Genomic DNA, 27,654 nt, shown 5'->3' with positions numbered 1-27,654 from the left:
CTTCGCTGGGGCGCAAATACGGCTACACGTTCAGACGTGCTAATTCAGGCGCGTCTGCAGCGCGTTGGTGGATCAGTGGTTATGCGTTTGCCTCGCGTATGACCAGATGTCCGGAATTCGAGCCTTGACAGAGCCAAAGTTGCGTAACACTGATGAGCCTCAGTGACAACTTCCACAATTTTATGTGGACTGTTAATTGCTCCACGATAGGAGGAGAGCTTTGCAGACTCGAATGATGTGGACATAATCCACTGAAACCGTTATCTGTTAACTTTAAAGTAGTCACCGGCCTGATGGTACTTTTTGCTTTAGTGATTATTCAGTGAACTTCTGGAGGTCCATTTATCACAAAAATTCAGTTTTGTGTTATGCCATATAGCCTTTTTCAAAAAAAAAATTACGTCACGTTCGTGGAAACCTCATACTAAGTCTTATGGTGTTATATGATATTGATTGACTTTCCATAATGTTTGCCGTCTAAGTAATTGCGAAGGTAATTTTTCGTATCCATTTTATGGTCAGATTTGTGTTAAATTGTTTCAACTTTGGTGATGATTACACGTCTCCAAACCAGATCACAGATCATGACTGTTCCCTTTCTTTGAACAGGTCTACTACGGTCCTGATGAATATATCATTCGAGAAGGGGAAATCGGTGAAACTTTCTTTATCATCCAGTCGGGAAAAGTATGTTCCACCATAGCCAGTTTGAATACTTCATCTGTTGGCATATCTTGACCCGAACAGCTGTGCAAAGGTTTCGAGAAAAGGTTTTCGAGAACTACACTCATTTGCAAATCAATTGGGTTTTCACGGGGGACTCAACTGAATCTCTCGTTTATGATATTCTACAACTGAATGTGCTGCACACCGGCCGCCTCATGTTTCAGCTGGCATGATATTCGAGATATCGCAGTATATTTTCATGAAAGGAAATTACTCACAAGGGTGCTGAAAACTTTTCGAAGAACTTTCAGCAACCTTGTGAGTAGTTTCCTTCATGAAAACGTAGGTTTTCGTCCATAACAAACTCACAAGCGTAAAGTTACGATAAATCCCTCGTCGCATTCTCACTGCAGCTACTGCCTCTAAATATGCATAGAAGCTATAAACGTTTGCTTCCTTATTTATGAAGATCAGTTTCTCGTAAAATTTTTCATGGTATCCTGGTTGGACAGAGAAGTTGAAGGAATTTAATCAGTCAACTCAGTGGTTTAGGTAATCGTTGTCCACTTTGATATATCTGAAACGACCCAAACTGATACTCATAGACGTGTGCAGGTGTTAACCATTTATGTTCCCGAATCTAACCTATCACTCTCAAAACGAGCTAACGTCTGCTCCTTACATTGAAACTTGGACACACTGTTGATCAATGAAAGAGCATCACAGAGCTTATATGGCGTAATTCTCACAGGTCGCGTGCAATAGGCTGCTACCTCACCCTTGATACACTTCCGATTGTTTAGTGAAACTGTGGAGACATTCGAGAACTTCTGTGTGCATTTTTGCTGCTGCTGATGACGGTGATTAACACAATTCTATCTATCTCGTACTCGATAAGTATTTTTGGTTTCTGAGATCTAGTGAGGTCCAGTTTCCACTGTAGGCAAAACTGTGGTCAACTAGTCCGTGTTTTTCTAACGGGTCTAGCAAAACCTTGAACTTCTCACATCAGATTTTCGGATTTATTGAGGTGAAAGCTGAGAACTAACCCACCGTAAATGGGTACTGACCGTTGTGTTTGGAATCAGTTAGCTTTAGCCTTCCCTGAGAACAAAGGAGAAAGTTCCTTCAGTCGTGTTTTTTATTCGATTGACTCAGCAAATGGTTTTGGGCGATGATGAACGTGGAAAAGATCAATGAACCTTGACCATGCTGGTAACATTAGGGATGAATTGGATCTCAAAACGTTTTTCACATTGAGGGAAAGACCAGCCGCTCAATCAAAGCAGTTTTAACCAGCGTGGAGGGATGCACCACTCTCAGTGAGGAAGTTTTTTTAGTCGTAGAAGGCTCGTTTTCTATGGAGTCTAGAGCACTCTGTCAAAGGGGAAACACATTCGGTCTCGAGTCAGACATGCATCTCGTTAGCTTTTTCATATTGAGTAAAGCAAGGCCCGGTCATGTGACACGAGTTTGGAGTGCGGCCAGATCTAAGGTCTGACTTTGTATGGTGTTATTCAGCTGTGCAGGCTGTGTGCTAGGGGATGAACTAAGGTAGAAGTGCTCGAAAGCCGTTAATTCAGGAAGAATCTCTAGGAAGAATCATGGTTGCGCTAGTGGGCCACTAGCCTATTTAAGCAGCAGAAGTCAGTTTTACAGAACAGCTTAACATGCTATTGAGAGTGAGAGGACAGCGCAAATTCCTACGAAAAACAAGCATAAATGTGACGAATTTTCTATTACCCTATTTCCTTGGGGTAATCTCTCCTCTTTGCCTAAAACTCCAAATAAATGTCAGCTTTTCCGCTCAGGTGATTGCTTGCTAATTAACCTTCCACTCTGTTGCAGGTACGGGTCACGAAATCTGTTGGTGACTGCCAAAAGTCGAAAGAGATTCGCCAGCTTTATGCCGGGGATTGTTTTGGTGAGAAAGCATTATACAAGTGAGTGTTTTGACAAGTTTTCGTTCGGCTTTGATAGTTATCCGGACCTTGGTGCGAAATAAATGCACCAAGTTCAAGCCTACATGCCTGCTTGTTAGGCGGGTCGCCAAACAGCACTGAAATCTACACACCTGCCTTGAAACTACTGTTTGGTACTTGGGTTACGTTTTCGACTCAACCTGACGATTAGCGCGATTAATATCTGACCCGTCCAGTCTTGTTCGTCTGCCATAATGGATGAAATGACCTAGAGAGTCTGTTTGTCCGTGCGCACTGGTCAGAATGATATCCACGCTTTAGATTACTTAAGTTTGCGAAGTTAACAAAATGGCCATCAGTAACGACATTGAGTACGATGCTGCGTCTCCAAGAAGCTTCTGCAGATGCTGGGTTTTGTTTAGAGAAGGGTTTGTATATCCTTACACTGTGCACTTGTACTGGCATCTACCCTACGTACCGCGCCCAACAGTTGGGATATTCAAGCATATAAAAGTCCTTAGGTTTTCTTTTATCATCTTGCCTCATTTTCTCACTATATACCGCATGGTTGGCTGCCTGAATATTACAATCATACGGTGCAATCTGAATGCATACTTCAAACACATAGGAGTTTGTTTCTTGTTTTTCAATGTTTCCAGAGGAACGTTTCCCAACAAGCTACTGCGGCTAGCCACTGTTTTGTTGGACTTCGGCTGAACGTTTTTACTCGGCTTCTTGGTCGTTCTCCATGCGGTCAAGCCCATCGCACTGCCCAGTTTGGCATGTAAAATACATGTTGACTTACGGTAGAAATACCGATATTAGTGTGTCAATTTTTGATGTTGCCTCACTTGCGCTCAAGATGCTGGCTGGAACTAGGGAGCTTATGCTCAATGCTTCACACTGTATTGTAAGCCTAATACAATAGCGCAAAAATATTAAGTCCTAACAAAACGTGTATCTTCAATACAGCCTATCCTGAATTTTCGACAAGCCTTAAAGGCTTCCAGTGGCTTTGACTTTAAGGGTAAAATGGAACCAAAGGGATTCTTCCAGGTCTTTCAGGAGAGGTTCGATCATCCATAATTCCAGAATTTCCAGAGTGTTTAATTTTCGTAGGTTCAGTGCGTTTATGTGAACCCAAAGAAAGATGTTCCGATGAGTCTTATTCACAGCCGTTTTGTTTATGATAGCAGTGATGTGACTTTTACCATCCTCCGTCAGATGGATGACGTTTACCAGCTTCAAAAGGTTTCGCAACTTCTTCTCTGGCAACTCTGTATTCTTGCTCGTTCATTTAAACAACTTTCAACGGGTTTCATATATTGTTAGCAGTTAAATCAAGTTGAAAAGTTGTTGCCCTTCATCTGGAAACTTATTGTCGGAAGAGTTTGGTAATCGCCCAGTTGCTGGGCGTGAAATCGACAGACTGAATCAGATCAGTAATCCCTCTCCATACAACACAGAATATTGTTTGGTTTCTTTACACTTGCCGTCAATTTTTAATCAGTTTTCTTGCAAAAATTCCCTGGGTCACTGGAGCATTCGTCATTCCTGACATTCGACGCATTACTGAAGTTTCAACCGCTTTCAGACCAATTTGCGAATTACGTCTCAAGAGGTCGAATTTTATTGAGTCCAAGCTTCTTTCTACCACAGAAGCGATTCCTGTCCGTAATTCTAAGCCATACGGAAGTGATCTGTACAGACGTTTCGTCTCACCTAACTGGCAATCACTTGTCAACCTCGCGTAAATGGCTAAACTCACACCAGTTTTATCGATCTCAACCAGTGAAAACCGACCGACGTCCACCATTTTTATGTGGACTACCTACCCAATCTATAAGCCGTGTCTGAAGGTAAAAGACGTCGTGACAAGACTGCTACAGTCGTTCGCTCAATAGTTCCCCTGATTGGTTCAGATGTCGATTCGAATCACCGTAAAAGCGCGCTGCCTCCTTTCGTGTGCTGGGAGGCCTATCTAGATAGAGAGAATACCCTTTAAAAAACAAGACAATTGATCATAAGAGGCCAAATTGTCTAATGTTTTATATCAAGGGTTATCCGACAAATGCCAGTGAATTGATTCAGCTTCATCTCTGCATTAAAAAAGAAACGGCAATTCGAAATGTCTTTTTAACATTCGATGGGACCGAACAGTGTTAATACGAGTTTTATAGAAGCATCTGTTTCAATGCTTGCACCATTGTCCTGATACATTCTTTTTAACTTCGATGGGACCGAACAGTGTTAATACGAGTTTTATGGAAGCATCTGTTTCAATGCTTGCACCATTGTCCTGATACATCGCGGGGCAAATAGAACTGAAAGTACCTCATTCTATGGCTTGTCCAAATTTAGCATATTCAGTTATGTCCAACGTTAAATCAGATTATCGTATATCGAAACCGGCTGACTGTCAGGGAAATTCGGATATTCAGATAGAGACGTAGAAACACCAGTAGGGTGGTCAAAACACAAACGAACGACCGCGTTACAGCCCAGATGGTCGAAAATCCTAATCCGACGTTGGTCACATTAGTAGAATCATCTCAGTGGAATTTGCGCTCGGCTAGCCAAGGGAAAAGGAAGTCAACCTCTTTGTTCACTCTCGTAACATTACTCAGCAAGTAATCAGATGCGAACCCGACTGTTTTCAAATACCTATCTGTTAGACACAAGCTGCTTGTCCAGTTGAGATTGAATGTCTAAATAGAGTTCGATGGCAGTAATGTCGACAAAACCCGTGCGAATAAACAATGGGTCAGTTTTGCACATTTTGATGAATCGCGTTTAAGCTCAGAGAACACGGAGCAACTTTGAGTAACTGGGTCTTCCATTTCTAAGCCTTTGCATATCTGCTACACTGCTCCTAACAATTACTGATTTTACAGCCTGAAATCAAACGTAAATACATTTTCAGAGCATATTGGTGTTTGGGAGTCTCATACTTCCGCTTTTAATGGCAGCACATTTGACCTCAAGTGGAGTATCTGATCATCTATTGATGCTTTCACGTCTGAATGTCAAATGGTACGGAACCAGCCGACCCAGGTTTATGACTTGTCACTTTCCATTTGCATCAATATAAAAAATTGTGACAGGGAATGCTAATAGTATCCAGTATCTTTCGATCCCTGTAGTTTGGATTAGCTTACCTAGATCAATTCAGGCCAACAGATTACAATCAGCCAGCTCAGTCTGCAAAATAGCTACCCTGAAAATATTGGTGAATCCAACATGGACTATGTCTTCGAGTTCATCCGACACATAAGTCAAGATTAACAGAAGCCCCATGGCCCTTTGGCTCCTTGAAACTAACACCCAACACGAGCTCTTCGTATACCTATATTATAAGTTCTAAATTTGGCTTTGCGTGTTTACATCACGTTTACTTTATCAGAGGAAAATGTGCTCCACGGTGTGTCAAAATTACGCTTGCGTTCCTTAATGAAGACAACACTTCACACGCGCTGCATTTTTGCTGGGTGCGTTTTTTTTAAAAAAAATTGGTTTATCTGATCATTTTGCATTTTGTTCAGTGGTAATCCCATGAGACTACCTTATTTCCCAAGTCTGATTACCAGCCCAAAGTTGACGATAATCTTTTTGAAAATTTTACTTTCTTTCAGTTCTGAAAAACGCAGTGCGAATGTGATTTCTATGGAATCGGGAGTCTATCTGTTATCCCTGGATAGAAGGTGAGTAAAAGTGGAAGCTAGTGTTACTTTCTTTGTTTGATTAGATTCGATGCGCGATGTGCGTCGGAGACAACAACCTATGTGTACACATTAGAGTAGATAGGTTGCGGCATCCTCTCCGACATTTGACTAACCTAACTACTGAAATCATCTGTCCGAGCGAGTGACCTTCAGTGCTCACATGATGCGCCTTGACAAAGCAAAATGTATTAACCGTCGGATATACTGCAAGCTAAAAACGGGTTTTTACCTTTAGAGTACATATATTTATTGTTTGTTGTATTGTGCGAGTGAAACGCGACCTCGGGTGATGCATCTTTTCTAAGTCGAGTAAAATATCCTGTACGCATCAACTTTTCAGCGTTGTTTGCGACCAGTATTACCCAAAATAAAGAAGCGAGGCCTCCCCCGATCGGTCTAACCCGAACCTCGTTTTTCCTAAAAAAAACCCAGTCCACGGACCACAGGAATGTTAGTTTGTCGACCAATCGACAATTGTCCTTTCTTATTTCGTATTATAACCGTGTAGATATGCCTCCATGTGCACTGGTGCTACGGAATACAATCAATTCCTGACTGGTGTAGTAGTCACGTTGATCATTGTTTATATGAAAAATACGGGAGGCGTGGTCACATTGTTGATGCATTCGAGCAAAAAACCACTGACGAGGGACTCCGTGCAGAATTCACTGGAAAACGAACCTCGCTGAACGCCGAAGACTCCAGGGATAGTGGATTCATAGTCGTTGGCTTTTCTAGCCTAAAATGGTGTACTTATAGTTCAAGAAATCCCGGTCTTGCTGATGCCGCATTTTAAAGAAGTTGTTCAAGTTGTATAAGCCTGTGCGTTAGAATCCTCGAAGAAATAGGACTGTTGCAACCTAATCAAAGACGTTAAGAACTACTCGTATCGTACAAGGGAGTTTTAGCTGACTCATCCATTGGCACCAATGTGATTGGCAAATGAACGTATTTCGTCATTTATTAGTAAATTTTCTTCTACAATATACTTGCTGACACGTTTCATGTTGTGCGCTTGAATTGTGTCCTGTGCCTCCAAAGATAGTGCGTGTTAACAATTATAAAGAGACAGAACTCCCTATCTGTTTCACAATGTAATTATTCGAAAATCCACCTATGCCTGGTTTTCAGTCAGTAGACAATATCATCTCCAACCTATTAGGCAAAACACTAATCTAGGATGCTAAAATTTGGTTGGGTGTCGAATATCGTTCACTTTGTCCGCGCTTCGAATACCTGACTCATCTACTTCCGTGGGCAACCTCATTATTATTTCGATAACTGTCATTTCCAAAACAGTTTCCATCCCATACATGGCATTTTGAAAACCACCTGGAAAATGTTATATACGTACCCATCGAAGGAATTCCTGTGATAGGACCAAAGTAATTAATGACCTGATATCAATGGCACCAGATAATCCATAGGAAGTTTATAAAGTATGCTCAAATTCGCCTCCTGACACATCAGTCGACGTTCCTACTATTTGTATCTTCAAATAGGAGTAGAGATCGATTCCTATCTCAGAATGAAACTGTAAGGAAGTTTGGTGTGAGGCGGAGGTAGAGTACACATTGTTCTGGTGGCACTGGGGGTAAAACAAAAATAAATTGATTTTACTGTCAAGATTGTTTGATCGGTCATTTTAGATGCCTGATGTTGTTTACTGCCTACTACAAATAACCCTTTGGATGAAAGATCCAAGCGCCAGATTAGAACCGCTTGACAGCCTGTGTGCGCCACAGAATCTGACAGAATCCACTTGCAGGAAATTCTGTTTGTACTGGAAGAGAGGTAGTCAGTGAAACAATAAACAACAGGCGTGCATGAAAAACGGAAATTATGGTCATCGATGATTGTATGTGGTGACCGAAGGGACGTCACGTTTGTAGGACTGTTTTGCGACCGATTTCCGCACACAACGCCGAGAGTTGCCTTGTTTGTGGGCGCCGTAAACACTGATACCATTGAGTTGTGGATGAAAGCAAAACGGCCACAAGCAAACCTGGTGTCACTTCATAAGCAAAATAAAATATGGTACGGTATCACAAAGAATGAATGTGAACTGGTACACAAAACATATATGCTTCCCATCCACCCATACCTCTAGATTGTAAGGAATTTCCGGTTGATATCTGCATCTCTTCTTTTCCTCAACAAGTGGATAGACTTTCCTGCCAACCTACAAATTATGTCCAGTTATAGTCAGGAAAACTTCTTAGTCGTTAATTTTGAAGTTATCTGAGGTGTTCCCAACTCATATCTTTTCTAGCAGCTGGATCGAAAAGATCGCAGTGGTTTACGGGTAACCAACATGGTTATCTCCTTACCTGTTTTGTGTGGACTCTTTCACGTTTATCGTCTTTTTGGAATCTTGTAGCCGTTGATTTTGGGGATCAGTCTTGTTTTGATAGTTGCTATTACTAATACCATTGTTATTCTTAGTATTATTATTATGACGATGATGACTGATGTTTTCCTCACTGGCTGAAAATTTTAGTTCATTCTTCGACGTTTTCGACAATGGTAAAACGGAAAGTCTAGCGGTCTTCGGTAGGCTCCACTTTCATTTTATCAGGAACGGAAAGAGATTGTCCCGACTTTTCTGTCACCTACACAAAAAACACAATATATCCCATCTGTGCTGCGTTTTGAGGAACCTCTAACTCTGAGGACTATAGAACACTTCTATTCTAACTCTGGGACTATAGAACACTTCTATTCTTCCTGTTTTCAGCAATTTTATCCACCTGATTGGAGATTTGAACGAAATAAAGTCGAAGGATTATGACAAGCTGGAAGACAGGTAAGTTCATCGATTGCTTTGCGATTTATTTGGTGATATCAACCAGTTACTTTAAATCATTTTCATCCAAAGTCGATCACTGCTAGAATCCGTTTTTTTACTGATTTACTCCTCAAGGCATTTTAGCAGGTGGATCTATCATCGATAAGAAATCTGGTAGCATTATATTGACTTTTCCCAGTGCAATCATAATCCGAGGAAATAAGCCTCCCATGAACATAGTGGAAACGATTGGTGGTTTATCCTTCAAAAGAAATTATGGCGATGCACAAAACCATTGACGTATACTTTGGATAGACGATCAGGTTAAACCAAAGATTACATAAGTGGTGTTGCTTTGCCATTCCCGTCGGCAAGCAGGTTCTTCTTGACTTGTCCTTTGTTATCCACTGTTCAAATGAATCAGTCTTCATTACGTTGCAAAGTTTAAGGTCGTAAAACTGGATTAAAGGACAAAAAAGCAATTGAAACCGACTTTTGAGTGAGCTCATCGTTTTCGCTTAATCAGAAACGATCGATTTCAAACTACTTCCTTTCTTGAGACGACAGAGTTAATTTAATTCGGTGTCGTATGGCCAGCCCTAGCTTGCTACTGAGAGGGCACATCTTCCAGAGCGTGCCTCTTCTGGAGGACTGTTTTGAGCAAATAACTGACTCTCAAGTGGCCGCTGTGGTGAGATTGTAATCGAATACTATCGTTAAATTTGATCAACAAATAAACGAATGTTCACGTAGCTTACATTTCAGCAAGCGACGTAAGGCATCATTCTTCAAAATGTGGAATCTGTTTTAGTTCCCACAACAGTCACCGGCCGAGCCCTTTTGCGCCGTTGCGGACGTGCTATTTCGAAAATTCGACTGTTAAAGACTGATTTGAATATTCCTGAAAGAGACTTAATTAAGAATTCATCGCTGATGGTAAAAGTGAATTTTCTTGCCGTTAAAATTTGAGCCTATTTTTGGCTGAATATCGTCAATTGCGAATCAGCCATTCATTGGACAATCCACTTAGGATGTCGTGGCCTGATATAAAGTGCAGCATTTCTGCTGCTCCGTTGTTGTCACTTTTGCAATGAGTGAGAACCACATCCTGAAGTTAGCTCTTTTTCTCAGCGTATCCGTGGATGTTCATGAAAATCATACCAAAGCCAAAGTCATTAGAGTTCGCTTTGTTTCACCTGTTGTATTAGAGGGAAGTAATTTCTCGCATCAGTGAGTATTAGCGTTTAATTCCGGATCTCTAGTTTAGGTATATTCATGATGGCCTATCTAGTAAATATATCCGTATGAATTACACATATGTCCATAACGATACTGTCTGCAAGGCAAACAAATGTGCAGAAGTCAGACGTTGGAACACATCGTCTGAAATGGTCCTTACCCTTCCATAGCTTGATATCATTAGCGCCCTAGACATTTTAAGAGTGTCATGGCCTCTCCCGAACCCGATAATGTGAACCTTTAAACTCAGCAGGTTACTCCACCCAAATGAATCTAGGTCCAAATATAGGTCTAAATATATCAAAACTGATCATTGATCAAGTTCAAAAAATCCATTTCTTTCGAGGGAAAACGTTTGGATTTTTAGCCGTCCTGCTGGGCACAGAGCTTTTCTTCTACAAGAGACCAACTGATTTGAAACGATGTTCAATTTAAACTTCGATTCAGATAAAAAATCCTCCTTAGTCTTACAAATCTCTGATCGTCTCAAATCCGGCAAGATATGAGACTACTTTCATTTTTCATCCTGTTCTTTGAAATCTTATCGTTTTCGCAAACATGAAATAAAATCAGTCAGACAAACGGGAAACTGTCCTCTGCGGTACGACTGAACTGGTTTGGGACATAGACTAAAGCACCAAGTGTCATGGCAACACACCGGAACTTTGTTCCCTTTAAACGAAACAACTATGGCCTGCACAACTACTTTTCCGTTCTACAAAACAAACCATACATTCGAGACTGATCAGCACCGCGGAGAAGTAGCCAATCTATTTGTAATTGTTTTGTGTAAACTCACTCACCAAGGCAGGAATTTTGTCGCCCCATACACAAAATCTACGCAACTGCTAGTACTGACGTGTGCACCGCTGTCGAATTCCAGTTACCATATCACGTAGGATTTGACGTGATCGTCCACTTTTAGGGCATCGGCCAACCCAACACACAACACCACCCAATGCAAAATTCACTATGAATTGATAGTTGTGTGTTTCAGGCATCGGGACTAGGTGCACAAACCCGAAAAGTTTCTCCGATGGAATGGAACAGTAGGCAGTTGCTACCAGGCATGCACTGTACCATGGGCTGCTAAGTACAGTCTGGTGCACAGACATGTGTGGATAGTCTGTGGGTAAGACGTGAATTTAGATGAACGGATAAACCGTGATGAACCGCTTAATTCCGCGTGCCAGTCACAGTGCTTCTGTCACCGGACAGTTCGTAATAATAGTTTTCCAGAGTTTGACCAGTTACCTCATTCGAGTTTCCTTCTCCCTGGCACATTTCTGCACATTCTGCTCCTCGCGAAGGCTATTTACTTGATCTGTATCATTCATTTGGTTATTCGGTTGGGGCATACCAGGGATTCACAACCTGATTGATTTCAACTAAAGCTGTCTGCGGACCGATAGTTAACAATATCCTTCATATCTTTGTAATGTACTGCTCAGAAGGTTGCTGAAAATTCCTGGACAGCCCACGACCGGTTTCGTCCTTTTTGGGTCTCATCAGGTAGGCGCAGTCCCCGGGGTTTCCGTCAACCTTAAGTTCTACTTGAAACCTTCATATACCTAAAAAAACGTTCATCGACAGCCTTGTCGTGTTCGGATCTTCAGTCGACCATTTGTCAATCGTGAACCCCAGTCTGTAACCTGTTGACGTACTCGATAGAAACCGCAAGAGAGTTCGGTTGATTTGCAAATAAACTGCTCGTTCCCGCCGCTTTTCAGCCGGACAATAACTTGGTATCGTGAAGATTAGATTATTGGAACCATGCGATAGCTATACGTCATCCATTCGGTTCAAGTATACCAAATACGGAAGGCTGATTTTAGAATCTTTCGAATTTCCTGTTTGTACCGACTGAGAATTTGAGCAAATCACAAAGAACCCTACACATAACTTTGGTGTTCAAGTTACCTTGAAGATTGGTTGGCATTGAGGGAAATCGTCAATTTGTGCTCACAAAATAGTGATGACACTAGAAGTGAGCGGTCGACAAGCTTTTGTCAAATCTGAAGAGCACTGTGGTTTACAGCTGACGTGGCTAGACCTGTCTCTGTCAAGGTATTTCTTGTTGATTAGGAAAGTTGTTTACGTCGATTTTATCAGTGACACAGCATGTGTATGTGAGGAATAGCCCCGTTGTGTATCATCTTTCCTATTGCGAATGATGCTGAAGCGATCATCTCTTGTGACGGAGGAATGTGTGTAACGCAGAATCACCCCTAAAAAAAGTTCAGTAAGATAGCTTTGGTGCACCTGGTATTGGTAGACAATTTCACTGTTGCTTGAGTACCGTCAGCATTCATATGTGGGGAGAGCTGTCAATAAGCTGAGAGTTATCGACAAATTTCTCAATGGACAAAGTTTCCGGAGTTCGGTTGCGTAACAAGACAACGAAATAATAATTTGGCTCAGCCAGATGACCCATTTGTGACAGGCACTTAACAATATGTCTAAGAAGGTCGAACGCATCCCGAAATTTCAGCAATTGCTTTCCTGCACTCGCAGCCGACGATCAGTCAGTTCCTAGATTCGACAATTGTTTTTCGATTGCTTGAAACGTATCAGACAGTAGGTTTTCGCTTAATCAGAAACGATCGATTTCAAACTACTTCCTTTCTTGAGACGACAGAGTTAATTTAATTCGGTGTCGTATGGCCAGCCCTAGCTTGCTACTGAGAGGGCACATCTTCCAGAGCGTGCCTCTTCTGGAGGACTGTTTTGAGCAAATAACTGACTCTCAAGTGGCCGCTGTGGTGAGATTGTAATCGAATACTATCGTTAAATTTGATCAACAAATAAACGAATGTTCACGTAGCTTACATTTCAGCAAGCGACGTAAGGCATCATTCTTCAAAATGTGGAATCTGTTTTAGTTCCCACAACAGTCACCGGCCGAGCCCTTTTGCGCCGTTGCGGACGTGCTATTTCGAAAATTCGACTGTTAAAGACTGATTTGAATATTCCTGAAAGAGACTTAATTAAGAATTCATCGCTGATGGTAAAAGTGAATTTTCTTGCCGTTAAAATTTGAGCCTATTTTTGGCTGAATATCGTCAATTGCGAATCAGCCATTCATTGGACAATCCACTTAGGATGTCGTGGCCTGATATAAAGTGCAGCATTTCTGCTGCTCCGTTGTTGTCACTTTTGCAATGAGTGAGAACCACATCCTGAAGTTAGCTCTTTTTCTCAGCGTATCCGTGGATGTTCATGAAAATCATACCAAAGCCAAAGTCATTAGAGTTCGCTTTGTTTCACCTGTTGTATTAGAGGGAAGTAATTTCTCGCATCAGTGAGTATTAGCGTTTAATTCCGGATCTCTAGTTTAGGTATATTCATGATGGCCTATCTAGTAAATATATCCGTATGAATTACACATATGTCCATAACGATACTGTCTGCAAGGCAAACAAATGTGCAGAAGTCAGACGTTGGAACACATCGTCTGAAATGGTCCTTACCCTTCCATAGCTTGATATCATTAGCGCCCTAGACATTTTAAGAGTGTCATGGCCTCTCCCGAACCCGATAATGTGAACCTTTAAACTCAGCAAGTTACTCCACCCAAATGAATCTAGGTCCAAATATAGGTCCAAATATATCAAAACTGATCATTGATCAAGTTCAAAAAATCCATTTCTTTCGAGGGAAAACGTTTGGATTTTTAGCCGTCCTGCTGGGCACAGAGCTTTTCTTCTACAAGAGACCAACTGATTTGAAACGATGTTCAATTTAAACTTCGATTCAGATAAAAAATCCTCCTTAGTCTTACAAATCTCTGATCGTCTCAAATCCGGCAAGATATGAGACTACTTTCATTTTTCATCCTGTTCTTTGAAATCTTATCGTTTTCGCAAACATGAAATAAAATCAGTCAGACAAACGGGAAACTGTCCTCTGCGGTACGACTGAACTGGTTTGGGACATAGACTAAAGCACCAAGTGTCATGGCAACACACCGGAACTTTGTTCCCTTTAAACGAAACAACTATGGCCTGCACAACTACTTTTCCGTTCTACAAAACAAACCATACATTCGAGACTGATCAGCACCGCGGAGAAGTAGCCAATCTATTTGTAATTGTTTTGTGTAAACTCACTCACCAAGGCAGGAATTTTGTCGCCCCATACACAAAATCTACGCAACTGCTAGTACTGACGTGTGCACCGCTGTCGAATTCCAGTTACCATATCACGTAGGATTTGACGTGATCGTCCACTTTTAGGGCATCGGCCAACCCAACACACAACACCACCCAATGCAAAATTCACTATGAATTGATAGTTGTGTGTTTCAGGCATCGGGACTAGGTGCACAAACCCGAAAAGTTTCTCCGATGGAATGGAACAGTAGGCAGTTGCTACCAGGCATGCACTGTACCATGGGCTGCTAAGTACAGTCTGGTGCACAGACATGTGTGGATAGTCTGTGGGTAAGACGTGAATTTAGATGAACGGATAAACCGTGATGAACCGCTTAATTCCGCGTGCCAGTCACAGTGCTGCTGTCACCGGACAGTTCGTAATAATAGTTTTCCAGAGTTTGACCAGTTACCTCATTCGAGTTTCCTTCTCCCTGGCACATTTCTGCACATTCTGCTCCTCGCGAAGGCTATTTACTTGATCTGTATCATTCATTTGGTTATTCGGTTGGGGCATACCAGGGATTCACAACTGATTGATTATCAACTAAAGCTGTCTGCGGACCGATAGTTAACAATATCCTTCATATCTTTGTAATGTACTGCTCAGAAGGTTGCTGAAAATCCGTCGACAGCCCACGACCGGTTTCGTCCTTTTTGGGTCTCATCAGGTAGGCGCAGTCCCCGGGGTTTCCGTCAACCTTAAGTTCTACTTGAAACCTTCATATACCTAAAAAAACGTTCATCGACAGCCTTGTCGTGTTCGGATCTTCAGTCGATCATTTGTCAATCGTGAACCCCAGTCTGTAACCTGTTGACGTACTCGATAGAAACCGCAAGAGAGTTCGGTTGATTTGCAAATAAACTGCTCGTTCCCGCCGCTTTTCAGCCGGACAATAACTTGGTATCGTGAAGATTAGATTATTGGAACCATGCGATAGCTATACGTCATCCATTCGGTTCAAGTATACCAAATACGGAAGGCTGATTTTAGAATCTTTCGAATTTCCTGTTTGTACCGACTGAGAATTTGAGCAAATCACAAAGAACCCTACACATAACATTAGTGTTCAAGTTATCTTGAAGATTGGTTGGCATTGAGGGAAATCGTCAATTTGTGCTCACAAAATAGTGATGACACTAGAAGTGAGCGGTCGACAAGCTTTTGTCAAATCTGAAGAGCACTGTGGTTTACAGCTGACGTGGCTAGACCTGTCTCTGTCAAGGTATTTCTTGTTGATTAGGAAAGTTGTTTACGTCGATTTTATCAGTGACACAGCATGTGTATGTGAGGAATAGCCCCGTTGTGTATCATCTTTCCTATTGCAAATGATGCTGAAGCGATCATCTCTTGTGACGGAGGAATGTGTGTAACGCAGAATCATCCCTAAAAAAGTTCACTAAGATAGCTTTGGTGCACCTGGTATTGGTAGACAATTTCACTGTTGCTTGAGTACCGTCAGCATTCATATGTGGGGAGAGCTGTCAATAAGCTGAGAGTTATCGACAAATTTCTCAATGGACAAAGTTTCCGGAGTTCGGTTGCGTAACAAGACAACGAAATAATAATTTGGCTCAGCCAGATGACCCATTTGTGACAGGCACTTAACAATATGTCTAAGAAGGTCGAACGCATCCCGAAATTTCAGCAATTGCTTTCCTGCACTCGCAGCCGACGATCAGTCAGTTCCTAGATTCGACAATTGTTTTTCGATTGCTTGAAACGTATCAGACAGTAGGGTTTAAGGCACAACACACAATCCTTCAAGTCGGTCTGTGCTGAACCACTGTTTTGCTCACGCAAAGCCTAAATCCGTTAAGTTAGGTTCAGCTTGATTAGATATACATTTCACCGCAAGTTACTATCCGTTATACTTCCTCCCCACTCTGTTGCCTCTAACACATCAAAGTCAAGTAGGTAACCTCTATCTCCTTTGCTCACAGGGCCATCCACCCTACCCAAGATGAAGAAGCGTCAAAATATCGTGAAGTCCCAGGAGAACCCACTGAACAGGTGAAATTGACGGATCTGGAGCGGGTGGCTGTCCTGGGTGTTGGTGGATTTGGCTGTGTGGATCTCGTAAGTGATCACCGTATTTGCATTAATGTTTACTGAGAAAAGCTTGTTCACGTCTAGATGAAAGACATCACATCACATCGCATAAGCAGGTTCACTGTTGCCGCTAGAGGTGTTTTCCTCTTGAGTTTTTACAAGTTTAGCTTACCGGTTTCACTATTCACAGTGGCGTTTGCAAAAACAAGAGCAACTGTGGAAACTCGAGGTATACTCGATTCCGCTGTTTTTCAAACGGGTACTGAATTTTGGTTCAACGCGAATGCTTAAAAGCATTTTCTGGGACGGACCTTTAATCAGTTCAACCAGAGACTGACCTTGAATTGAACGTCTCTTTACTTCTAAACCTGTGAATTCAAACTGAACCAGAAGAGCAAACACGTAATGATTATAAGAAACATTTGCAGAAATGTCCCTACAGGACAATAGAAATAACAAGTGGATTTTGCTGAACAGTCTAGGTCTTTTTTTCTAATAAACCCACTTACTCAAAAAAGCCGAACGCAGTTCTGTTCTGGTTTCCTCTGAGAGGCCATTCTGATGTATTGGACCAAGGCTATTTGCACGCCAAAACTGAGGCGTGCCATCGAACAACAAGGCAAGGCTTTCAACGACGCACTACCAGACTAATACAATAATATGTAAAGAATTTAATTTCCTGAAACGGAGTTCTGTTGGACAATGTATGTTCATCTGCTTTCAGTTCTTGACGGACATATGAATGACTGCCTCGAAATGTTCTGAGGTTAGTTTTGGACAGATTAAATTTGGTAACCGGGACAATCCAGACACGCCATTTTAAAACGGAGTTCTGTTGGACTATGTATATCCATCTGCTTTCGGTTCCTGATGGACATACGAATGACTGTCTCGAAATGTTCTGAGGTTAGTTTTGGATAAATTAAATATGGTAACCGGGACAATCCAGACACGCCATTTGACGTGGTCTGCCGTGTTCTTTATACAAACTGTCACGGCCTAGACTGTCACCATCAAACTCCATTAATCCACACAACGATTGCAAACCAACCCTGTTGTAACAGTGGAACTTCCCTAACCTTGACCATCTCTCCACATCCAGCAGTTTAACGGAAACCAAACTCAGCCGCATACCCACCAGGAAGTTACTTTAAACTTACCACAGAATCACCGCTGTCCGAAAAATTCCGTTTCAATATCTTTGATTTGTTTGTACCGACCCTTTGAGTACTCAATGAGAACATTGTCTGCCACAATGTGAAATCTACTGTTTACATACTCTCATCTTTTTTGCCTAATGTTCCAGCATCAGATTGTCTGGTAAAACGACGAGGATCAGCTGTCAGTCATTCAGTCCTAGATCCCTCGTGATGCACCATTCTGACTGATTCCATGCGTTACATTAAACTCACGCTGTAACGCTTGCGGTATTCTTCGGCTCCACATTACACATACATACTAATTTGATATACGTTTGCACTGAAGCACTAGATGACACTCAGTTTACTAACTTTGCCTCGTCAGTTTATTTATGCGGGCCGTTTGTAAACATTGAGGGATGGGTTTCCGATAACACTCTATATACAAACTTCAGGAAGTCGGCCACTGAAGTCACCTGCACCGTAAAAACCCCTTGGCATATCCTGGTTGGAATCTGCGTCTGCATCTGTGTGACTCTTATTATTGAAGCCACCTTACGTTTTATGAAATTCCACGTTAGCACTGTACTCTTGAATGCACCTGACTGCCTTGACAAATGAAACTTGCCTTATTTCATTCCTGATGCACCCTTCTTAAAGGGTTATAAGCAGAACAAGACGTGTAATTCATTGCTTTTTCACGACTAGCCACATCGCGCCCAACAGTGGAAACAATTAGCAATCTATTTGCGAGTTCACACCCGGTTCTCCCACCAGCGATTCAGTTTAGGACTGCAAAATCCGTGCACAGTTTGCCACATCACTAATCTAACCAATTCCTCTTTTTTACCCCCCCCCCACTGTAAGGTTGTCTGGACAAAAGATCCCTCGAGGTCGTTTGCTCTGAAACGAATGAAGAAACATCACATTGTCCAGACACGGCAACAGGAGCACATTTGTTCTGAGCGGCAAATCATGTTACAACTGCGATGCAACTTCATTTGTCGGTAAGTGTTCTGTTGGGTGAGTCCGATGTAGTCCGATCAATACTAAAATATTACTGAATGTTGTTTTACCCGCTTCATAAGTAGTCTGCCACGATGTCCTCATTTAAAATGTGTCACTGGTGCAAACTGAAAAGTCGAAAAATCAGAACAAGTTGCTCTGTGGACAGAATGTCACTTACACTCTCCAGTGACCTGTGTTCCTCTTCTGAATGGTAACCCCTCATTTTACTATCGCTGCAAGTTCTTTTTCTCTTAGTGTTACGGCTGGATTTAAGGGAACCTGAACGTACAACAAGAAACTCTACACCACACCTTATATATTGAGGTTATATGGCATTCTCAGATATTTTAAACACAACGTCTTGATAAAATTCCTCGCTTGTTCAAAGGAGGATCTTAAAGTTTTCTGCCAGAAATCTAAAAATGACGTAGTGTAAAGTCACTCATCCAGAATAACACAAGACCGGGTTAACTGTGGTCTTTTCAGGAAGCCCAAACCCCAAATCGATTTGTCTCTGGATTTTTGGGAAATCTGGGAGGCCTGTTGAACGTGAGCGAGATAAAAAAGGGCGTGTTAGGTTAACTATGTCGAACTCCCTAATAGGAGGTTTCATGATACTTGTCCATTTCGCACAACGACGAGATTGTCATGTTGGCCGTTTCGACAAGTGTGGCACCCAAAGCAAACACGATCTGTAGTACATTTGGCGAACCCGTAAGTACAGACAAACTTTGCTCAACGCTTCCCCTTTTGTAGCAGAATTGACAAATCTGTCGACAAACAGGTTGACTGGTAGGTCATGTGAGGCTGAAGGGGATTAGGCATGTGATGAGGTTCGTACTTCATGATAAAAATTCGGAACCCAAAAACACAGATTAACGAATCCACCTGTTTGTTACACGAATTGTGGGTAACCATCCCTGGCACTCTACCGACTGCTATTCAAAGCGTCAATGGATTGGAATCCGCAAAGCTTCATGATAGCATAGAATCGCTGAGACCCTAGTTCAAACAAACTCTTTGCAGAACTGTAAGTTGGGTTGGTGGAACGCTATGGTATACAAAAGATCACAGGAGTCCTTGTGCTATCCAAATTAAAACAAAGACTTTAGGTGAACTGTTTGTTCGGTGCAAACACTTTACTGGGTAGAATTTGCAGATGAACATGTTGGCTTTCCTCAACAGTACAGTATCTCTTCATTCAAATAGTAGATTTTCAAATAACTGTGCCCAGTTAGTGTGCCTCAGAGGAAACTAGAGTGCTCTGTTTTATAAGATAAGATTAATTACATCCCCAGATAAATCGGGGGCTAAGGCCCAACTACCGCATGGAACTCGTCGGTTCGAACCAAATCCTGGCTATTTCATTGCTCATGTTTATGTTTGGGTAACTTTGCAGTATCTCGTCCTATGTCCTTCCAATTTGTACGGAAACCATACACCCAAAAGACCGCTACAGCTCAGAGATGTATTCTACTTCAAAGTAAAGTTTATAAAACTTTTTCATTTGAGGTAGGGAAGGCTCTTCATTAGTAACAACAACAAAACGTCGAAGGGTAAACCAAAAGTGACTGTGATACCCTAACAGAACTCCATTACGCATTTTTTGGTGTATCGAAAGCAACTTAGATCCTAAGAATATGAATCAAATGCAAGCACTTTTCTAGGCATCAGTGGTCTCCGTGAATGCATGATCTTTGTGAGGACATCGCTCTTTTACAATGGCGCACTCAGTGAAAAATAATGTGTGAACTCACCTCATCAAATCGACTTATCAAAAAGCATAGGTTGAAAAATGTGAATCTGTTCCGGCTACTATGACTTACTTCGTCCTTTTCAATCCTCGCCCTTCCAATCCACCTGGTGTTATCCTATACTTCATTGTCTTTCCCAAGTGTCTGCTCCATGAGTTTCGAATTCAAATACTGGACTGCCTTTGTCGATAGTTGTATATTCTACCAAGCCAGTATGATGCCACACAGCCAAATACCAAATCCAAGGCCTGGAAACCAGCAGAATCTATGACGAACGATAATCATTTATATAAAATGGTGTGACATTTCACTAGCGGCTAGAACGTTTGAATTAGTCAAAAGTGAGCTGAAATTACTATAAGCAGCTACAGTATTGCTAGTCGGTGATGTTGTGAAGACTGACACTAATATAAAAGGTTCGTGGATACATAACATCCTAACGCAAAGCTCCAAACAGAACGGGTTGCTCGCTATCCCCAACTTCGCAAACGTGTACACTGGGTTGCTTCAGTTCATCCAGTAGCGAACCACGCTTTATATTGTCCCCTTTGCAAACGTCCGAACTAATCGCGTGCCGCCTCGAAACACCGTGTATCCTAAGAGGTTTAGTTAGATGAAGAAAACTGAAGCTGTGGCTCGATCTTACATCTACGCAGCAGTTTGAAAACGCACCTTGCTCTCTTTCCAGAGAAAAATTTCAAAATTATTTGCCCCGCATCTCCCCAATTTTGTCGATCTATTCAGATATTGCATTACTTTTGTTTAGGAAATGACGAAGCATGAATTTATAGCTGTTCGTTTCAGTTTTATGTTGGTCTTTCACAAAAACTAAACCTCATTGATGTGTTTTAACGGTTAATGGTGTGCGTGAGGGCCATATCGTCCCCTACTCTGGAAGAAAATGCTCCATCAAGTGTTTCTCAACCGAACATAAAATTACATTTTTCTTTTGGCACTCTCAATAAACCAACGTCTTGTTGAAAAATGAAAAAACATTCAATTAACCGTGGAATTATGCACATTACTACTGCCCTTTAAATTTTCAAAAGTTATTCGGGGGAACATGATCAGCACAACCTTGCGCTCGGCGGGGAAGAATAATTAGTTCAGTTTTCTAAGATTCATAAAGTTAGACAATGGGGGTCAGAAAACAAAATGGGATCCGAAAAGCAAATAGCACTTTGAAATTATTGAATTGAATATGCGAACTGGAACAAACCTTGGCAAAGATCACGCTGGCTCTTCGAAAAGCCAGGCTACTTCGTTTATGGTACCGGTTGCGTTATCCACATTATTTTTGCTACAAACCAACAAGTCACTCCACTCAACCTCCTCTATCAGTTCCCAATTCTGTTTAAAGATATATAGTGGCCCTGAAACAGCTTTAGTTAAAGCCTGGATATTTAGCTAGCTCAAAAGCGGATACTAATGTGGAAGAGACTACAGACCAGTCTTGCATAGAGGGACTTACATAAAAGTAACGTGACACTACTGGTGTTGAAGTGCTAATGCTCGGAAAGGGGAACCGGAGCACTGAGAACGAGTGAGGGTCAAGATTGAACAAGATTACTTGCCGACTAAGAGACACTGCGGAAGCATAATTTCTCGGCTTTTTTAAAGTGATGCAAGTAACGAAAATTGTCAAATGAATTTACGGGTAAACGCCTTCTAGGATAAATACAGTTCGTGGGGCCTTGGCTTGAAATCACTAGTTATGTGACGACAGGCTTTTATCTGAAAGCATCCAAGCAGCTCAGAAAGGGCCGAATCAAAGCTGTGCTTATCACATGAAGAAAGAGGTGAGGTTATATCATGTTTCAAGGGAGGCTAGTTGAATAGAAATTGGATTCTCAAACAAATTTGCTTGTTTTAACAGCTAGCAAGCAAAAACTTTGCACTTGAACTTGCACATAGAAAAATATACTGAATGATACAGATGGCTTGGTACAACTGTAAACTGGATAGTTAGTCGGCAAAACACTGATATCAGAAGACCAAATTCTCAGTCGTATGAACTTTACAATTCTGGTTTACCTCTAATTCTTTGAAATGGTCCTGAAACACACAGGCCTAAGACTTTCCCATCTAGCACCGTCATGGAACCTACAACTGCTCCTCCGAGTATCAGTATCCAATGCACTTTTGAAAGGACAATTTATTTTATGGGGAACAGCTAGTGTTGTCTAAAAGAGCTGATCATGAGCGTGTGTTTCAGGAAGAACCTTTTATAAGTTGTTTTTTCTCCGAGGTTGATAAATTCGGTGTTTTTAACCGACAGGGAACTGGGTCTAGCGGTGCGTTATTCGAGCCCGGGATTTGCTCAAGTTTGTTTCACTTCTTGTTCCTGTACAATACCCTAAAGGATCAATACGTACAGGTCAACAAGTATTGGCTTTTTTCGTATGAATTCGTCGTGGATAAAATAGGTAATGATAGTTTCGATCGACGCCCAATCATTATAAAATTCTGCTGACATCTCAGGTTTCCAAAGCCGTCCTAAGTGGCCTGCTGTGTGTTTGCCTTTGTGTCATGCTTATATCCTACAACTGCAGACAGCATAAAAATGGGCACAAAATTTAGCCAGATGCTACCGCTTGGGCTTACTGTATCCACACAATCGAAAATAACATGCATAGAAATAGCCGAGGATTGACATGTGCCATTTAGGGCTCAGACAATCATTCTCCTCACGCATAAAATGTCAATTCACATCAACATCATTTAGCAACAAATGATTCGGTTGCAAGCTAAGCTCGGCTGTCATGTGATTACACCAAACACATAATCCGCAACATTTATCGTGGAATCAACAGTGAAATTAATTAAGGAACTTTTGTTTGGGTAGCATCGGAATTTGTCTAGTTTTTGGGGATGGACGGCCCTGAACATTGTCATCACAGACTTCAATACCACGCCATATTCTGAAGCTTTTACATTCAGCAGAAATGAGGCTCTGCAAGTCCATTAGTGTCACTCGGATTGTTCCACACCAGTCGACTCGATCGTCCATCCTGTTACTATTTTGTTTATCGATGTTCCCATACTTTTTGTTCCCTCTTCTAACCTTGTTCCAACCACTATGGAAGTTATGCATGGGAAATGCTGCAGTCAGCTCAGCCAGTCTGATGAATCAACCCCTATATTTAGTGGAACTGATAGCTTTTCTCTTCGTCTTGGTACATACTTGCTGGCACGTGACCATGGCAACAAACTAAGTCGGCAGTTATCGCTATCCTCTCAGGAATGGATTTTGATGGTTCAGGATGGGGGGGGGGGGGAAATCCAAAATGACAGAAGTTCGGTTGGTGAAATAGTTACTGCTGAACCAAGTTTGAATCAACTGACAGACGTCCTTCGCACGGAAATCCTTTTCAGTATGGTTAAAGCATGTGGTTGTCACCAAAAGATAATTCATTTTATTTATTCTGTTTTTGGTCTCCTCATTGAGATTTTCTGCAGGCAACATGTTGCGAAAATACCCTGGTTGCAATTTTCCAACATATTCTCACTACACTCATATCCGGGTTTGCATACCAACCAAGGTAAGCAGGGCGCTTAAAACGTCATAGTCTTTCTTCAGTGTGCACACCACCACCACAACCACAGTTAGAATAGCCTTGTCGATATCATGTCCAACGATTAGATGGTAATGGAGGAAGACACGAACAATGAACAACTGTTCTGAGAAGAACGCCACCTGATTTCGTACATTCAAGTCTGACCTAAAATGATATTAGTGTGAGTAGCCCGACTGATCACTTGTTTGGCCTGGAGTACAGCAGAATTCTGATATTCTTCAGTGTGAGTAGCTTCTCGCGACCGATGGTTGTACGTTGAATCTCTCGCAATTCCTCGCAATTTGTCTGTTGGTTGCACTGTGCAGCGGACCCATTTCGGGTGCTGTCAAGACCACTCTTGTCTAATCTGCCCGGTTCACTCTACTCAAAATTCGTTCTATCGTACGTCCTTATGGTTGATATTTGGTTTTTAAGGACTCGCCCTGAGGAACTAGTCAGAGCTCGTTCGACTGAGATCCCAAGATTTCAAACCAAACGATGCCAGTAGATCAATAGTGGTAGAAATTTTTTTCTTGACTGCTTTAATCAGTCTAAGAGTTAAGAGGGCTTGATAACGACCGAAATACTTGCTTCTGGTTCTGCCCTCAAAGGAGTACACGCTGCGAAGTAGGGTGAAGACCACTGTACATTCTCAAATAATGTAATTAACACAAAAATTCCGGTTTTCCTATCGAACAGGTGATATGGCACAGTAAACTTGACTTTACGGGAAGTGGCTGCCATCAAGTCCTGTACACGAGCGTCTTACATTGATGGATAATACTGTGGCAGCCTCATTGTCTTAAGGCAAGGGTCCTGTCAATCTTCCAGTTTTTTTTACACAACTGCACTAGTCTAGAGGTCAAAATGCCCTAAAACGCACACGTATCTTATTTGGCAACCCTCATGTAAGATCCCTAAACCCAAGCCGTGCTGTATCCAGCCGGTACACTACCGAATGAGTATGACAGCCTTTTCCTTTTTTTCGAAATAGAGCAAGCTAAAACTAGGAAGGAACTAGAACTAGGAATCAAAACAACCGTGTCTCCCTCTGACACGACTATCAGCTGTCCATACCATCTGTTTTTTTCCAAAATTCAGGTCATTCTGAATGCAAATACGCTCTCCCGTTTATGATATTCTCTAACTGGAAGTTCTGCAAAAAGGCCGTCGCATGTTTCAAGATATCACATTATATTTTCATAGAGGAATCTACTCACAAGGTTGCTGTCGATGAGTTTTCAGTGTTCGCTCCTGTGGCGCAACGACACTGAGGCGGTAATTTGCAGTATATAAGCTGAGTAGCGGAACTAAACCTCTGTAAGGTCTATTCAGACATGCCCATCTAACTAAGCGCTGAGTGTGTGTACTGAACAGGATGCACACAAAGAGAGAAAAAAACTATCTAAAACACAACAGACCTTTGTCCGGCGTTCGGCTCCGGACGTGCTTGGTTGCTACCGTCTCGTGGCAGGAGAAACCATGATCGCAACACCGTCCGGTGATTCTGCACTCAATAATTTCTGAAAGAACTATTTTTGGTGAGCTAGATAATTAGCTGTGAACCTGAGATACCCTACTCACTGTGTGTATCTGAGACTGCATTTTCAATTCACCCTGTTCCTAGTCCATTAAACTCAGAAACCAAATTACCTCTGATCATTAGAGTCATAACGGGGAAAAATTTCGATTTTTACGTGGGCAGTCAAACAGACTCGCTTGCTTATATCATCACTTCTGTTTTCCGTCAACCAGTGGATGATTTCTATCCTTTTGAAAATCTGAATAGGTTGACCTTCAAAGTGGTCGGCTAGGTGTATGCTGTGAAATGTTGCACGAACGGAGCATTCGCTTTCCAGTGTCACCTTTTTGCGTAGACTACATTGCCCGAGAACGTACACGTGGATTATCCAGCTACATCACAGACATGTAGGTTCGTAGGACCTAGCAACGATTAGTTGAGAGGGCATCTGGCCAAACACTGACTAAAAGCCTTCTCTGTTGTAGTATCGTCAAGCTGGAGAACTTTTGAATTTCGGCCACCAGAGCAGTTTAAAATGCCATGCTAGAGTCTCAGCCAAAGGTTTTCGTCAGGGTTGTACTGGGTCTAGTGATCATACCGCCAGAAGCAATTTCCATCATTGGGTAAGTGATATTTTTAGTGAAAGCGAGTTGATCAGCTTGAGTGCATGATTAATCCTCCGTTTGAGATGGAAGTGGGGCGGTGTATACCCATTATTTCGGTTCACAGACCAGACCGATTGTATGGACTCTGCTACACTTACCGCTCAAAGAATCTAGGAGTATCGAGTTGATATCGGGTAATCAGATCAGTCTTTTTGTAAGTTGAACAAACGTGGCAGGAGGATGAGACACTTCATTATCAGCGTGGGGTGATTCAACCATACATATGGAAGGCCTAAGACCGATTACGCATATTTTTTGTTGTAAAAAGGCTCTAGCAGGACCAGTCGACTCTGTATCCATTCCACAAATGATGTGGTTGAGAGAACAACATGCTGAGCCGATTGCGAATAGCCAAAGACTGACAAACACAGGTGGTGATTTTGGACGCCGATGCTACCTGTCTGACTTCAAGATAGACAGGCGTGAGCCAAAGGACAAAAACGGTGGTGATTTTGGACGCCGATGCTTCCTGTCTGACTTCAAGATAGACAGGCGTGAGCGAACCAGTGCACGGTTGATTCTTTGGCCCTGTGCACGCGGTTACTTGTTCCACCAGGCTGTGATACTACTGTGGATGAGTCACTCTGAAGATTTTCAGTGCACGGTATGTGGTCCAGCTCTTAAACATCCATTGTGCATGTCACCTTGTAGGTGCACACAAACCTGTGTCAGTAGGCAAGTATGTGAACCAGCCCGGTTTCCACAGTGAGCATGTGTACAAAACTAAAACAAGGCTTACAACAGTCTCTTGTTACCATAGTGATACCTTGCCAAAGATCTGTGGTCACCTGGTTCTATGATGGCCATCCGGCTACGCGATGTTACAACCGAGAGTAGCCTGTCCATCCAGTAGTCGAGACAGAGATGTTTATTAAACATGGTGATCGAGTGTAGACGTATTCAAGTCAAAACTTATCACAGTTGCACGTCTTCCGTCGGTCCACTCTTTACAACATTCCGTGGTGATTGTGAGTTCTATCACCGAATGAACAGATGAACAAGTGAAACTGCTGAGCCTTCTCATCATCAACATTAACACACCTGTTCGAGTTAGTGGTAACTCAGTCAAGATGCTCAGTGAAGCTTTAGTTGAAACTACCGAATTTACTATAGTTGATATCAAAGTATCGGTGAAATTCCTTCATTTGCAAATTAGAGGGAGACCCAGCAGCAGCTCTCGTTTACGATATTTTTCAACTGAATGTGCTGCACAAAAGCCGCCTTGTGTTCCAGTTGATGTCATATTCCAGATATCAGAGGACCTTATAATCGGAATTCTTTCTACCCTATATTCATTTGATGCCCTTGGAAGTTCCCCAAATTCAGATGTAGATTTTATGAATCGCATGACCATGGAAATCGTTTAGAAAACATGCAATAACGGGTTTTTAGGTTGTACTGGAAACCCCAAAGTTCACTTTTTAAAGTGAACTTCACTTCCTGTGTACCGGAACTACATAAGTGCACA

At 42.0% G+C, this 27,654-nt stretch overlaps 1 protein-coding gene across 1 annotated transcript in view; it reads left to right on the top strand.

Moving 5' to 3' along the window:
- The window catches only part of T265_02459 (hypothetical protein), a gene marked incomplete at both ends in the record, with an annotated part of 117,398 nt that overhangs the window by 67,573 nt on the left and 22,171 nt on the right, over positions 1-27,654 (top strand). Inside the window, 6 exons of the mRNA XM_009166708.1 lie at positions 610-687; positions 2,515-2,609; positions 6,221-6,289; positions 9,048-9,116; positions 16,433-16,568; positions 18,548-18,687. Coding sequence (XP_009164972.1) covers positions 610-687; positions 2,515-2,609; positions 6,221-6,289; positions 9,048-9,116; positions 16,433-16,568; positions 18,548-18,687 — 587 coding nt within the window. The remainder of the gene's footprint in view (positions 1-609; positions 688-2,514; positions 2,610-6,220; positions 6,290-9,047; positions 9,117-16,432; positions 16,569-18,547; positions 18,688-27,654) is intronic.

Source organism: Opisthorchis viverrini (assembly GCF_000715545.1).
Source record: "Opisthorchis viverrini unplaced genomic scaffold opera_v5_30, whole genome shotgun sequence".
Taxonomy (NCBI): domain Eukaryota; kingdom Metazoa; phylum Platyhelminthes; class Trematoda; order Opisthorchiida; family Opisthorchiidae; genus Opisthorchis; species Opisthorchis viverrini.
The sequence above is the reverse complement of the archived record's forward strand: the minus strand, read 5'-3'. Positions and strand labels throughout refer to the sequence as shown.